This window comes from Acyrthosiphon pisum, chromosome A1, assembly GCF_005508785.2.
Source record: "Acyrthosiphon pisum isolate AL4f chromosome A1, pea_aphid_22Mar2018_4r6ur, whole genome shotgun sequence".
Lineage (NCBI taxonomy): Eukaryota > Metazoa > Arthropoda > Insecta > Hemiptera > Aphididae > Acyrthosiphon > Acyrthosiphon pisum.
Window position 1 is genome coordinate 43,836,184 of NC_042494.1, and position 15,833 is coordinate 43,852,016.

The 15,833-nt window shown below is 29.5% G+C and overlaps 2 protein-coding genes across 5 annotated transcripts in view; one reads left to right on the forward strand and one right to left on the reverse strand.

The window, feature by feature from the left end:
• LOC100165278 (sodium-independent sulfate anion transporter) overlaps positions 1 to 13,520 on the reverse strand; it is a 19,742-nt gene extending 6,222 nt beyond the window's left edge. The window contains exons 1-6 of one of the 4 annotated variants that reach the window (XM_016802728.2): positions 13,227 to 13,520; positions 12,890 to 13,165; positions 12,694 to 12,815; positions 6,951 to 7,168; positions 1,977 to 2,172; positions 1,537 to 1,757 (exon numbers count right to left, since the gene is read on the reverse strand). In XM_016802728.2, coding sequence (XP_016658217.1) covers positions 1,537 to 1,757; positions 1,977 to 2,172; positions 6,951 to 7,136 — 603 coding nt within the window. In that variant the 5' untranslated portion in view covers positions 7,137 to 7,168; positions 12,694 to 12,815; positions 12,890 to 13,165; positions 13,227 to 13,520. Of the gene's footprint in view, positions 1 to 1,536; positions 1,758 to 1,976; positions 2,173 to 6,950; positions 7,169 to 12,693; positions 12,816 to 12,889; positions 13,166 to 13,200 lie in introns of those variants that run through there. The other 3 variants (XM_001946148.5, XM_008182726.3, XM_029487093.1) reach the window with 3 other exon arrangements.
• Positions 9,525 to 10,301, forward strand: LOC107883175. Its single transcript, XM_029487094.1, has 2 exons — positions 9,525 to 9,944; positions 10,006 to 10,301. The coding sequence occupies exons 1-2, from the start codon at positions 9,715 to 9,717 to the stop codon at positions 10,253 to 10,255; spliced, it is 480 nt and encodes a 159-aa protein (XP_029342954.1). The 5' UTR covers positions 9,525 to 9,714; the 3' UTR covers positions 10,256 to 10,301.
• Positions 13,521 to 15,833: the final 2,313 nt, after the last annotated feature.

Sequence of the window (15,833 nt, forward strand, 5' to 3'; positions counted from 1 at the left end):
GCGAAATCCGTGCAAATTTACGTGCTAAATCTCTGTATAGTTTGCTTATAGATTTCCCCTTTGGGGGGAGGGGGGGGGGGGTTGGCGCAACGTACCGGTTTATAAATTAGAAACTAAAAGGACACATTTACTCTTTAAAAAAATAGATTAACTTTTTTTAAACTAAGTTAAGTTAATATTTTTTTCTATATTAACTTTTAACCTATCGAGACAAATTTATAATTTGTTAACTGTTAACTTTTAACTTATCGATCTTGACATCTTGTGTCCTCTTAACTTAACTTGAGTTTATTATTTTCATTAACTTGCCCACCTTTGTGAATTGGTTCCCGGGTTATTACGAAAGGTTAAATGTATATCCAAATTTATTCATAGATTTTAAAAGCAATCACTATATCCGTTTCCATTTAATATTTTATACAGAATATCTACATTTAGTAAGTATTCGGTACGAAAAAATGTTTATAATAGTTTTCTACAATTCTTATATTTTGTATAATCGCGATTATGTATGCCCAAAAATTATGGATATTGTATTAGATAACCTGAATCATAACGAAATTATAACACTATATTTCACCTTAAAAAATCAACAATAATTGTAAATGTTTGAAAATTTAAATTTATTTGAAAAATCTTAATAGGAACACCGAACAATTGTTCGGATGTATGCTGCATGAAAGATCTGGAATTCTCTAACTTAAAGTATAGGAATCAATCTGAATGCACTCAATAATAAAATAAGTTTTGAATTTTGTTGCGTACATTTAATTTTTTTACTTATTAAATTTGTTTTTTTATAATCTATAAATTAATTTTATAACCCAATGAATGAGGAGTATATTACTATTTATAGGTACATTTTATGCAGATTAAAAAATTCGTAAACTAAATTATACACAAATATTTTTTTTTTTTTTGATCCTAAGCCCGGCAACTATGGCCATTAGCTGTATTGGTTTTTTGTACGTTTTTAATGTCGGTAAGGGGGGAACACGTGTGTGTTGGGTTTGGCAGAATTTTTGATTGGACACTCGTAGGTATCTGCCATGCTCGGGTGGGGGATGGCGGCACTTGTTCTCCGGACACCGTGACTTTCCCGAAGAAAAATGCCGCCCGGTGGCCGGGAATCGAACCAGCGACGGCAGCGTCGCAACCGACGCCTTAGACCGCTCGGCCACCTCGTCCCCCACACAAATATTATTCTTGTGGGTCATGACGGTCATGTTATGAGTTATTGAGTTAATGACGATAATATTTGAACTTTGAAGCCGGTTTTTATTTCATAGTATTACCTGTGTAAATATTATAAATTTATTATAGAAAACCGTATACTATATTTTTAAAATAATTAAATAATTTTTAAATTTTAAATTAAAAACATGCAAGTCCAATAAAAAAAATGACCCACATAGTTTTTATTTTTAAGCGAAAATTTTCTTTCAATAAGCTTGACTCAAATGATTGAATAATAACCATTGACCAATGACCTATTAATTTGACTCGAAAATATTAACTCTATGATACAAAACGTACCCTCATAGATAGAATTAAAGCAATAGCGCCTAGTCCAAAAATCATGTCACCGCTTCTCCTCTCGTGGAAGTGCTCTATCAGTTTCTCCAATATGTCTTTAACTGTATCTCCTTTGAATCTCACGCCCAAAATACCTTTTACTTGTGACATAACCACAATAATGGAAGTAGCAGTTGTAAAGCCCGATGTCACCGGAGTGGAGATAAAGTCGACCAAGAATCCTGTACATTAATTTCGGTATTATTTAAACGTGATACAATTTTTAAGTGATAAATAAAAATAAAATTATTTTGGAATGATTTTTATTATTATTTTGTTAAGTGAGACGAATGCTCAGTGCGTCTTGTGCGTCAGTGCGAACTGTTCAGACTATTCAGTCTCTACAATATCCCTCCCGTATAAGGTGCAACCATATTTTGATTCACATGCGACTGACTTACCAAGCTTAAATAATCCCATCGATATTTCAACGATTCCACACATGAATGTCAAAAGCACCACATATTCCGGAGTCAAATTTTTTGTGTACTCGTAAGTGAGTAAAGCCATTAGAGAAGTAGGTCCCATGGAAACTTGTTTAACGGTCCCGAAAGTCATGTATATGAACCCTCCCATCAGTGCTGAATACAACCCAACCTAAATTCAGTAAAACAAATTAACAAATAACTTATATTATAGTATCTTTGTAGTTCGTAGAGTTATATTGAGATTTACACTACGATCATAGACCTTATAACTTACACTATAATAGGACTATGGCTACGATGATATTTTTATTTTTAATTATACATTCATATTACATATTGGAAATAACTATATAAGTAGGTATATAAGTAATATTATTTTTTATCACGCCTGCACCGAAAGTTTGGTTTTCGATAGCGGTTCAAGCGTTGGAAAGCATCCTTTTTCCGTCCAGCGGGTGGTAAAGTGAAAATCCCCAAAATTGCTGGGCGCACATATCACGCGCGTATACCCTGCACAACCAGACACAGAAATCTATACCACGGTCCTTACAAAACATAAACTTTTGGCTACATCTTATATTCATATTATAACCTCCATACGTCACGCTTAGAATATATAAAACCAAATCGTTTCTTTCATGAAATATTGTTGTCGTAGAATTATGGTCTAGTTGTTGCATAGATCTATGCATTACCTTTGCCGTGATCGATGTCATCGATTCGATGAATGCATAGCCGTGACAAAAATAGTATGTCTCGTGCGGGAAGGCAATTTCAGTCATGGCCCGCGACTGAAATACCTCACTTCCCGCCTTGCCACACAATATACTATTACAGCGATGAAATTGTTTATGTTTGCTTGGTTTTATTAAGTAGGAACCTATTGTTTTTAATTTTTAACTTTGGTACACAATACAAAATTAAACTTTCATTAAAATAATAATTTAAATAACTGCAGTCTGCAATTATGTAATGAATGGTTATTATTTATTAACCGAACAAACTACAAATTGATAAATAGATTATCTCGCCAGTAACCAAACAATAATTTTAAATTCACATCTTAGTGATATTAATCATTATTCATTATGTACCTACAGTACAACAGTACGTTTTTATAAAGATATAATAAACAAATTTAAAAATACCTATATATATATACAACTGGAATATTAACATATTATTTCATAGCGGAATTTTTGTGACGTTGTGTTTAATTTTATATAATACTTAATAATAATAATTAATATTTAATATATAGAAATATAATTCGTGTCAAAGTTAATGTCCTTGCAGCTTATACAGTTATATTGTAGGTCAGTCGAACTATTTGGAGTTCAGACCTAAAATTCGATCACTGAAATTTGAAGAAAGCTATAGTCATATAAATAACCACTTAGATTATTGTTTTATTGAGTTCTTATGGTCACCATTAGGTACATTTCTTCCATTCAAAAATATAGATTATAGTTTTCAGTGTAACACATGTTTGTGTACTCTACATTCTACAAGTACAATTTATTTTTAACTTTTTTTTTAAAAATTACTTATTATTACTTAAATTACTTATTACTTATTAGGTACTTGTTATAAGTCGAAAGACCGGATTTAACGTCTATTGCAACTTTTTATGATACCAGCCATCAAATCTGATCAAATATGTAGATTTATGAATCAGACCAATTACCTATATAGGTATAGTATTCCTACTTCATTTTATATTGCAAAGTTGTGCAATTTTTTGTTATTTTTGCAATTTATGTATATTACCCGTGATAAAATATACAAATTATTATTTCTTAGATAATTTTACAATAAAAATATAACTACGATGTACATTTTCACGTTATGGTTTTTCCTAATTGTAGAAAAGCGTACAATGGAACGGTCATAAACTCATACGAATGTCGTGATATTATTAATATATCGATAATAATAATTTATTGGCCAACGTAATCCAGGTCTAAAAGGAAAAGAGTGAAAGAAAATTTAAAATTCAAATACGTATTGAAAAAATGTAAGGATATAAAACTATCAAAACTTAAGGCCCGTTTTACAATCATACCTAGTTTAAACCTCGGTTACGCTTGAACCACTGATTTTACCGGCCGAAATCGGTGGTTTAACCGGAGTTAAACTATTGTAAAACGGGTCCTTACTCGTTATGGATTGATAACAAGTGTATATCAGGGGCACCATTTCAGTTTTAAAATAGGGCTGCCAAATTTTATATCAGGCCACATTATTCTACCACCAGGTATAACAATGAAAATTGAACTGTAGCCATTATATTGGAGTTATTTCTAACCTTATTATTAAGGATGAAAAATAATATTTAAATTTGTTATTATTTTGTATGTAATTACTTTGTATAAAAGCCGATTGGCGTTAATCATTATAAATAAATAAATAAATAAATAATTAATATTTTAAGTGATAACACTGATAAAAGTATGATATCATCATTATTCATTAATATACATATTTTCTTTCTATATCTTTAATATCTAATTATGTATATCCCTTTATTTATAAAATATTTTTATCTTATATTAATTATTTTAATTAATTCAATTTAACTGATACATCAGGCATCGGCGCCAGCATGAAATTAAGGTAGGCCAATATGATTCGTAAAAAATAGGGCCCACGATACCCCAAATGGCGCCCCTGGTGTAGATGTTGAACGTAATTTTTCTTTTTTTTATTGTTCTTAGTTAAAATTTTTGACCATGGCCATAAGTTACAATTTACAGTAACAATTTTTTTTTTTTTTTTATCGTACAGTTCAGTTTAGTTTGACAATTTAAGAATTTGTTTGATGATGTCTGTGTCTGATCGTAATTTTTAAATACATAAAACTACTTTAGGTAACAGCCGATAAAATTTTCAAGAAGACAATTTAGGAATGCAACTAGGTATACTGTTATACATTTTAATTTAAAAAATATATTTAATTTTTTAACACTTTTTTATAATATTTTTATTTTATATTATTTTATAACTCTGTAATATGTCAATGCCTATCATTTTATTTAATTAGGTAAATAACAATTATATATTGTACCTATATGATATTATAACATTTTTTTTATGCAACTTTAATGTATTTATCATTACAATTTTAACATATTTATACTTCAATTTTTAGATATTTTTAGTGCAACTTTGACATATTTTTAAGTTTTAATGCAATTATATCTAGTCTTTAGCTATAAATTTTTAGCCTATTATATTACATTATTATTATTTATCAGATTAATATTATACGTTGCTTGTTTGACAATTCGATACATATTATATTAATTAAATCGTCTACATTTCTTCATAGAGCCTACTGACGCATTTCATTCTAACTTCTAAGTACTGGGTAGGTATATAGTTTTAATTACGATACGTTATTATTATATTTCCTCGTAATAATTATTTATGCATCCGGAAAACATTGAACAGTGACAACAATAAATACATATTCAGTATATACCTATACATACCTACCAGTATTTTTAATTCCCATCACACGGAGAAAAAAAATATAATCCTTGAACAACGAAATAATATGCATTATGCATATTAACAGCCAACAAAGAATCATAAAACTATATAACCACTTACCGCTGGTATTAATTCGGAGCTAAAGATTCGGATTAATATTGATTCCTATAATAATTATAGTTAATTTAAATTGCGTAAGTTACACTCATATTAAAAATGTTTTTAAGTCATATTATATCATAATTAAGTTTTGAGTGTTATACTATAATCGATAGCCGGTATAGTCTACACTTTACAGTGATTTATTCATCCGTTAATTTTACACGTGTATATAGTTGTATATCCTATAATTATATTTAAACATTGAATTTCATTTCCGTAAAAGAAAATAAGAAGTAAGTACCTACCATTATGTACCGTATGTTAGGACGTAAAATATCACTTCACATTTGACGCCATCGCAATTGTGCTTAATATGCTTAATTTACAAATTACATTTTATATACATCCACGGGTCATTAGTAATACTAAATAAATAGTACATTAAACAACTTATCTAAGTATTAATATATATATATGGATTTTATAATTTATGTATTTCTATTTTTATATCAATAATAGTGTTTTAATTAAGATAATATTTCATTACAAATGCTATGTATGAATTGAACCAACTCCCATTTAGGTATATATTATAAGTAAATTGTATGTTATTACTCGTGTCTGCATATTCTGTAAGTGGAGATTTTATTTTAGTTTTGATTAAATATTTATAAATTAGTTATAAAATTGATTTTTACTAAAATGTGTTCGTTTGAGATGGATTTATATTTTAAAATATAAAAATAATGATACATTTTTTTAAAGATGTTATCAAAAGAAAATTAAAAAATCTATGACACAAAAAATATTGCCTTCTTTACTGTGTAAAAATTCGGTTTCTGTTAATTATGACTGTAAGTTAAGACGTTAAGTTGTGATTTTTCACGTGAAATTATTTTTCTAGAGAAACTATATTATACCCTCGCAACAACTAACAATGCAACTATAACATGGGACCACTTGCATTTTGAAAGTTACTTAAAATTAGTATTTAAATATACATAATATTTTAATTGTTCTATTTCAAATGTTTCTTCAATCAAACCCCTTAAAAATTGAGTGTATTGTACCTTTCCAAATTACCTAATCAGAGTACACGGATAAAATGTATAACTGTTACTTTACACGAAAATACACGGACACAACTCAGAGTGTAATGTATATGCAATATGCATGATGTATTAAGCTTTATTTTTAATTCTTAATCAAAGGAATCGGTTTAAATTATATAAGTTAATAAAAATATATGAAAAATAACTGAAGAGTTACAAAAGAAAAAATAAATATCAAATTTAAAAAAAAAAACGTTAGATCTTATCGGTGTTCATAAAGTACTTTAAAAAATATTACCTGTGGTGATAAATTAGCCAGCGATGCATATGCAATGCTTTGTGGTATCATCGTGAGTCCAATTGTGATACCTGATATCATATCACCCATCGCATTTTCACTATTGTATTTTGGAAGCCACTTGGTGATCGGCACATGTTGGTGAAAGAACTTGTAGATTTTTTCGTTTTTAATCGCTCTCTGCATTTGTTTTTTCTTGACATGATCGTTTGAGTTGGCTGCAAAGGATAAGGTGTAATTAATAGATACATTTTATTTTAAATATAATATAATTTTATATAATATACCTATTAAATATAATTAAACGCATACAAAGAACTTTCGAAGTAACAACTTTTACGTCTGTTCTGAGTGTTCTTGTAAGTTATATGAATTTTTAATTTTTAATTTATTTATTTATCCAGCCAAAACAAAAACAATTAAATAATTTATGTTAATATTAGCTGATACCAACTGAGCTCGTATCTGGTATACGGAAATTGTAGACTGTAATACTCAAACTTCCGATAAATTCTTCATCACTTCTCATACAACTATACAGGGGTAGTTCTTTATAACAAATGATTTTCGAACATAATTAGTTTACGTATTGGATTTTTTTTAAGATTTACGTTACAATTTAAAGCTCCAAATGACTATATCTAACACATAATACCAGAAAAAGAGCGTTATTTTGCCAAGGTGTGCATTTGCAAAATTTTCACAAATTATAATTTCTATAGAAAGAGAATCGTTGAACTTCACAAGATAAACCAACACGGCAACACTATAGATGGATTACTCAAATATGAATTATAAATATATTTTACTATACTGCACTATACAGCCATATTATAAACTATTACATTCTATTTTAAAATATATTATAAGACAATAGTCAATAATTATAATTAGTTATTATTTTAAATATGATTTTGCTGATAATTTTAAATAGGTAATATTTTTCGTTATATCAATTATTTATTATTATAATAAAGTATGACCTGAAGTGTTCAACAACTACATAAATTATAAATATTATATAAAACTTATAAACACGTATTAAAACCTATTTTATTTTATATAAATTGTGTGAAGGGTGATTCACCAAATGATAACCTATTTTTTTGTATCATTTAAGGAGGGTCCTGTGGCAATACTACTTCAGTTTTTGAAATGTAAGCCACCCTTTTAGTACAGTACAATAGTCAGTAACTGTACATTGTTAATTAGATAATTTTTTTGTAAATGTGGATGTTTCAAAATCAAAATTTAAACGAGTAAATTTTGAGTTTTTTTTTTTTAACTTTGTATGCTAAAGATAACAACTGGTAATTTGAACCTATAGGTCCGTTGCGATCGGTCCGTGATAATGTTAGTAGTTATGGGAACCAAGGGACACTTAAATAATTCAACATTTTAAAACATTTAAACATTACGATACTTAACCCCTAAATACGCATTACATATACATTACTTGGCTGCAATACGATTGCGCGCGGTCCTTATCAACGGTACCTTTTTAGGTGTACTAAGCAACGTTGCCAAATATAGGTACAGATTATAGGTGAAGGGGAAATATCCGATGAGGTTCCGATTGTGGTGATCCGTACGTTATTTATTACTTAATATCGCCGATACCAGACAAACTTTCCATCACTAAGAAGTAGATAATTTTATTTTAGATCATACTTTTATCTTTATTGTAAATTCCCTAAACTATGATCTCGCATTGTATGTCTATACGTATTTACTGAAATGTTAGTTGTGTTCGTGTTCGTGTCCCGTGTGAACGTATATTTTTCACATTATTAACATTTTATAATTAATTTTTAAAATGGAAAATGAAATTTTCATAATAAGTTCAGAAAGGGGGAGTGATTTGTTAGTGGTGAACAAACACAAATTTCGACACATCAGACAGCGGGCAGATGGAAATAACAGATGGAGGTGCTGTAAAAAACAGTGTACTTGTACAGTCTTAATGACAAGTGACAATAAAATAATGATAGAAATTGCTGGTGAGCATAACCACCTTGAAGATTCTACTAAAAAAATCGAAAGACAAGTTCTAAGGGAAAACTATAAACGTAAAGCTACAAGTTCCATAGCCACCCAGCCAATAAAAATAATTAGAAGTCAACTTTTGAATAGCGTGAGTACCGAGTTAGAATATAATGATATAAAATCAGTTAGAAAGGCTATGTATATTCAACGAAGAAAAAACTTTCCTCCTTACCCTTCATCTTTAGAAGATGCCATTACGCAACTGAACGAATTACAAAATGAAGATTTTTTTAATGTTTAGGGGGAAAAAATGTATACATTTACCCGATGATTGCACTTTTATTTGCTTAACAACTGAAGAGAATCTTCAATGTTTGACAAGTTAGACAGATATATTTACGGACGGAACATTTGACTATGCTCCAAATTTTTTTTTACTATTATACACCATTCATGGCTATAAAAATGGTGTTTACGTACCTTTGGTATACTTTTTTTTAAAGGATAAATTTAAAAACACATACATAAATATATGGAAATATTTAATTAATATATGTGAAAAGCAATCACGACTAATTAAAATTGAAATATTACACATTGATTTTGAAATTGGTGTTATTCAAGCAACAAAAGAAGTTTTTCCGGATGTCAAAATTAAAATATGCCGTTTTCACTTAGGACAAGCTTAGTGGCGCAAAATAATCTGAATCAATATGAATATTTTTATAAATAATTAATCAAAATCAATTTTCAGATTAATGGCAATACAAAACTAAGAATGGCATACAACGATCAAAAGAACAATTTACAATTATGGCTTAAATCATTTTTTGGACTTTCTTTCATAGCTCCATATGACGTGGAGGATGCTTTTGTAGAGCTTATAAGTACGTGTCCAAATATTGCAGATGGACAACTATTTTCTGACTATGTTTTGGAGACGTATGTTGAACCTGGTTGTTTATTTCCACCTATTTTATGGGCTGAAACGCCATCACTAAATCCTAGGTATATATTTACTAATAAGTTTAAAAAAAATATTGTTTACTATATATTCATACATTTTCAGAACTACAAACAAGGCTGAAAGTTTCCATAGAACATATAACGCCCAGTTTACTAGTGCTCATCCTCTGACATTTGTTGTTATAAGTACGCTTATGGAAACTCAGGCAGAAACCGTCACTAATCTATCAACCATTTCCAAAGGAAAAATCAAGCCAAAATCAAAGGAAGAACTAAAGAAAATCGAATTTGTGAATAAACAACACGAAGAATATCTAAAAAATAAAACACCAGAAAACTTACTTAAGCTATAAGCCATAATTGGAAATATGTATCAGGGCTTTAAAATTTAAAATGTATTATTTTATTTATTATTTTATTTTATTTTATAATATAATGTCGTATAACGTACGATTATATATAGCATATACGACAAATAAAAATTTTTTTTATAATTTTTTTAAGAATAATAATTATTTTAAATTTTAATAATAAGTTGGCAACGTCGCATCCAATTTCACGCGCAATCGTACGCTTTTGAATAGTCAAAAGCATGTTCTTTGTTATTCCGGCACCGCACGCAATCGTATGCCAAAAAAGGTAAAACGCGCGCAATCGTACTCCACCGACATTACTTACACGTAGGTTCATATTTACTTGTTATTCAAAAAAATTATTTATAAATTATTTTCTATTTAAAAAATGTATTTAATACAATACTAGGAATAGGTACCTTTCAAGACTTCCAATTGTTCATCATCTGAACTGATCGTTCTCATTTGTGTATTAAAAATTCAAACTATATCATTAAGTACCTATAGGTAAATATATTTAAGTGTGCACGAATAATATTTATTAAGTTTTCTTTTGTGATATTATTATAAACAACGAGGAAAAGTGTTCGGAAAATACTACAAATAAAACACCTCCAATAGACCCCACACATAAAGATATTAGAACAGGTAATTGATATCAATTACAATGTTAAACTTATAAATAGGTACATATTCACGTTATTTACATCAAACAATATAATGACAATTTTAGACAAATAGGATAATTAACACAAATTAACATTCAAAGCACTGTTCAAATTCATAAAAATGTTAAATTATAAGTGGTATTGTATAATGGCTATTAAAAATAGTCATTACTAAAAAAAGAAACAACGGAAATAATTGTAAATAACATAATAATATGTTGTCAGCTTATTTTTTAGTTACTTATATATTCCACAGTATTTATTTAAGTATTTCACATATTATTAAAATTTAATGAAACCACATGGTATGTATATGCAATATACATACCTTCACAAGCGTATTTTAAAAAAATGTCTCAATCGAAAAAAAAATTGCCAATTTTTAATAACAAAATTTAGTTTTGGGGGTACACAAATTGTATTCTACGAAAAGGGACGTCATCAATTTGAATTAATCGGCAGTTACCATATTATATAGGCAAATAGTATGTGTATGTGGACATTTATGCAACAAAATATACTGCAACACCTGGTTTTTTTGATTTTTGAACAAATATACTTCAAGTACTAAAGGTCACTACCACATGAAACAGTGGTGGTGACTATCACAGTTTCGCCAGACACCAGAGAATAGGGATATGATTTTATAGAACTTGAAAACATAAAAGTAAAAACATCGTAAATCTAATAAACTTTACAGTCCAAAATCTAAATTAATAAAATACAATCAACTTGCAAACGTACAAAAATACTGAACATATTATTTTATTAATGATATTATTATTATGATTTTCTATGGAAAAAAAAAATGTGAAAAGTTAAAGCTTTAAAAAAATTAAGCTTTAAATTTAAATTTTATCCTAAAAAATACACTTTACGGGAATATAGTTCAATAAAAAAAGATAATTTTAAGCTTTTTTTTACAAATTATTTTACATCGATTATGTGAAATAAAATAAAAATACTGATAAAAATAAAATAGTTATCAAAATCAGACAGTTCTACAAGGCTTAAAAATGTTTTAAGTCATTTTTGTTATATAATACATCTTACTAATCCCCCCCCCACCCATTATACAAGAATTAGGCAGTAAATTCGAGGAGAAGTATTATAATTAAGGTGACAATTAATATATAATTTTCGAATGTTATAGAATTGCAGAAAATTTGAAAAATCGGCACTGAGGTTAGGTAATTGAAAAACAAGAAAAATTTAAAAAAAATTAAAAATCACAGCAGTTTGTAATATTTGTAAGTACATTGTTCTACATTTCTGCATAACAAATCATAAAGCTGTTTTAAGTTTATATCTCTTGATATGTTTTATTTATTATATATTTAAATTATTGGATATCTGAAGGTATTATTAGAAAAATGAAAAACACATTACTTATTCGACTTTCTAAAATTAAACATTATTGTATTATTTTTATTACATAATATATATTAAATATTATATAATATCCTAAATCCATTGTTTATAATAACTAATATGTAAAAATCAGATCTCGTTGTGGGACCGAGAATAGAGAGAATATGTTCCGGGAAAACTTTTGTAGAAAAACAGAAGAAAATGGACCAAATTAACCTCGATACACAAACAACGAAAAATTTACTATTAGGTATACTACCCACATAAAACGGCAAAATGTTGAATTCCGTTGTACAACTTACATAATAATATTATGTAATAACTAATAACGTATTGGTACAATTTCGTCAAGGCAGCAGAAATAGATATAACCTTATATATAGATAGTATATTATATACCTTATATTTTATAGATAATTCTCAGCCATTTGCATTCGTCTTCACTAAACAATTCGTTAGCTAACCGACACCAGTGAAATAAAATTATAATATATATGTATGATGTGTATTCTGCGTATAGGCTAATAATCATAATCAATAGGAGAAAATGTATTAAGATATATAGTATTTATAGATACAGGACGGGATGACTTACGTTTTGTTGTCTCGTGCATTTTCGGCGTTACACAAAAACCGATAGTATATAATAATAATTATTAACGATGGTCGGTCGAATTTCGAATCACTTGCAGCTGTTATCAAGACAGTCGTGGGCGATTTCTGCACGAAGAATTGCGATCCGCTGCGGCTTTAGGTTTGATGATCGACTGAAAAGACGCGTTGTTTGCATAATTTACACGTCGTCTAGCTAATCTAAGAGCTGCGACCGACTCTCAAGTGGCACAAATCCCGCGATTGCGGTGTGGACGGACTGATAAAACCGTCGATGATTATTAAAATATATACCTATTATTGTTGTTGTTTTTACCAACCCGAAAGCAGGAGTGTGGCGTCTACGACTACTAGATATCTGCAGGCCGCCAGCAAAGGCACCGAGAAAAATACACTGTTTTATGCACAATTCCGTCTGTAAAGCGATAGTAGGTACAATCTGCGTTTCTAAACCGATAATAAATCTGTAATATTATCACAATATTATTGTGTGATCACTTTTTTCATCGCTGGACCTTGGCACTAGGTCGCAGCGGTGACGGTGGCGCGCGAAGATGATATTTGACGCAATGTCGGTAATCGGTCATTACAATATTATTTTCGATCTGAAGTACATTTTCCTATTGTCAGTAAAAAAACACCAATCGACAGCACTAATGTCTAAATCAATTGAATAAACACAAAAGAAATGTTCGACAAACATCATTTATTAAGTATACCTATGTCCTGCAGAACGCGTGTTCATAATTTTATCAACGTTCGAAGCACTTTGATTAGGTAGGTTTATGATTATTAATTACTATGCAATTTGTTTACCTATAGAGTATATAATTATCACATATATAGAATATTATATTGTAAGCGAGCGATGAAAACAGATCTAGTTTCGAGTACCTATCGATATATATATATGTGTAGGTACTACACCGTTATACGTCATCAATTTACAATTATCATCAAACCACGCTTTTGTTTACCACCGTATACAATAACTCTTATAGATACCTATTTATTAGTTTTATTAAATATTACAAGTTATAATTTATAACTTATAATTATGTATATATAAATCATATAATAGATACTGTAATGTGCTCACACACCATTCGAATAAATAAACTAAAATCTTACAGAATAATAAATAACGGCCAGACTGTCGTTAGCAGAAATCGGTCACATCTAATAAAACCATTATCAACGACAAAAAGAGACGATCCATATGATATGTCTACTGATTAAGAAATCGGCACGCACTTATAACGGGTGTGTGATTTTATCATATTCCGCCAGACTGTCAGAGAGAAGGAAAGGCAAAAAGGGTATCTGTCGCCAAAGAATAATCTAGTTCACGATAAACATTTGATAAAACCGCCTACCACTCTCTGGTCAGCATATTCATGTCGTCCCTTAAACCAGTGCATGAGCACCAGCCACCTGAGTAACAACCTCTCAAATCTCAATACCGATTTCAACGAGCGACAACTGGAATTCTTATGTTAAGCCATAATTAGTGCGTTCTTTATTTCAATTTGTGTATTTCAAGTATTACTTTGTGTCATCTAAAACTCCTACAATACATATAACCTACAGACAACTGCGAATCAAGTAAGGCATTTAATATAATACCTATCTTAATCTTAAATTGATCAGAGGCGGTTTGAGTACTACACCACCAATATTAGGGGGGTGGATGGGTGGTCTTGGTTGAGTATGTGCTGACCGCAATGTTTAATTTTAATGTTCAATAAAGTAATTTAGTAGGTTGAAACTGTTGAAACTTGAAAGCGTAGAGCTTAGAATATAAGTTAAGAATCATTGTTATTATAAAAAGTTTGAACTACTTAACTGAAGAAAATTAGGTATATGAAAAAACTTCTAAAAAATATTTATTTATAATTTCTATGATGAAGGGAGGGGGGTGGGTGGGTGTCTACATATTGACTTGCACCACTAAGTATAATACATTCAAACCGCCTCTGATATTGATTGCAATTATTACATTATATGTTTTTTTTTTTTTTACAAAAAATTATATTGTATGGTGTGTTTGATCTAATTCTCGAATACACGATATCAAGAGCCCTCCGAACACATGGAGGAAGGTAATAGCGTAATTTTTACTATTTAAATATAACTATCGACAGGTGTCGTTTTTATATTTATTGTATTTTTACGTCATTACAATAGTTACATACTTTTGTGAAAATCTCGAAATTTTCGATGACACTATCGAGATAAAAAAACACTCAAAGTTATTTAATTGCTTCAAAGTGCTAACAACTATTATAGCTTATAGGTATATAATATGTTATAGGTATGTGTATGATTAAGACTATTGGTACCCATACATCATTCACATATACTTTACAATCTTTAGGTTAAGATCATAGATGCAATTTCAACTTTTGACTTGGGGGGGGGGGGCTGCTGAATATATAAAAGGCAAGCAAACCATTGCAATATAGCATTTTTAAATGTATGTCCTATGTTTGGTGGTGGTGGGCTACGGCTAAATTGGGGGGGGACTTACCCCCCCCCCAAATTTGCGCCTATTGTTAGGATGAGCATTTATAATAGCTCAAACTGTTTGGACTTACTATTACCATATTAGTTATGTTAATAATACAGAAATAATTTTTGAAGTTTCATTGAACGCTTCAGAATAATCTTAGAGACGTGATCAATAAGTCAAGCCACACGCCCACACTTAAAACATAAGGTTAATCGGTCTTCACTCTTGTTTACTTTCTCTAGAGGACCGGAATGATATTATTATCACTTGTAATTGAATATAGGTATTGAAGGCCCAACATCAACTTGATGTTATATAGGTAGGTACGTTAAAATGTGTACGTAGGTACCTACTAACACAATTTACCGTTTAACCCAGTGGTCGAAGTGGGGGGGGGGGCATACGGGGGAATGGC

Excerpts from the sequence above, each read along its gene's own strand:
- LOC107883175 (XM_029487094.1), top strand. The coding sequence starts at position 9,715 with ATGGCATACAACGATCAAAAGAACAATTTACAATTATGGCTTAAATCA. Across the intron at positions 9,945-10,005 it reads ACGCCATCACTAAATCCTAG|AACTACAAACAAGGCTGAAA; the intron begins GTATATATTTAC and ends ATACATTTTCAG.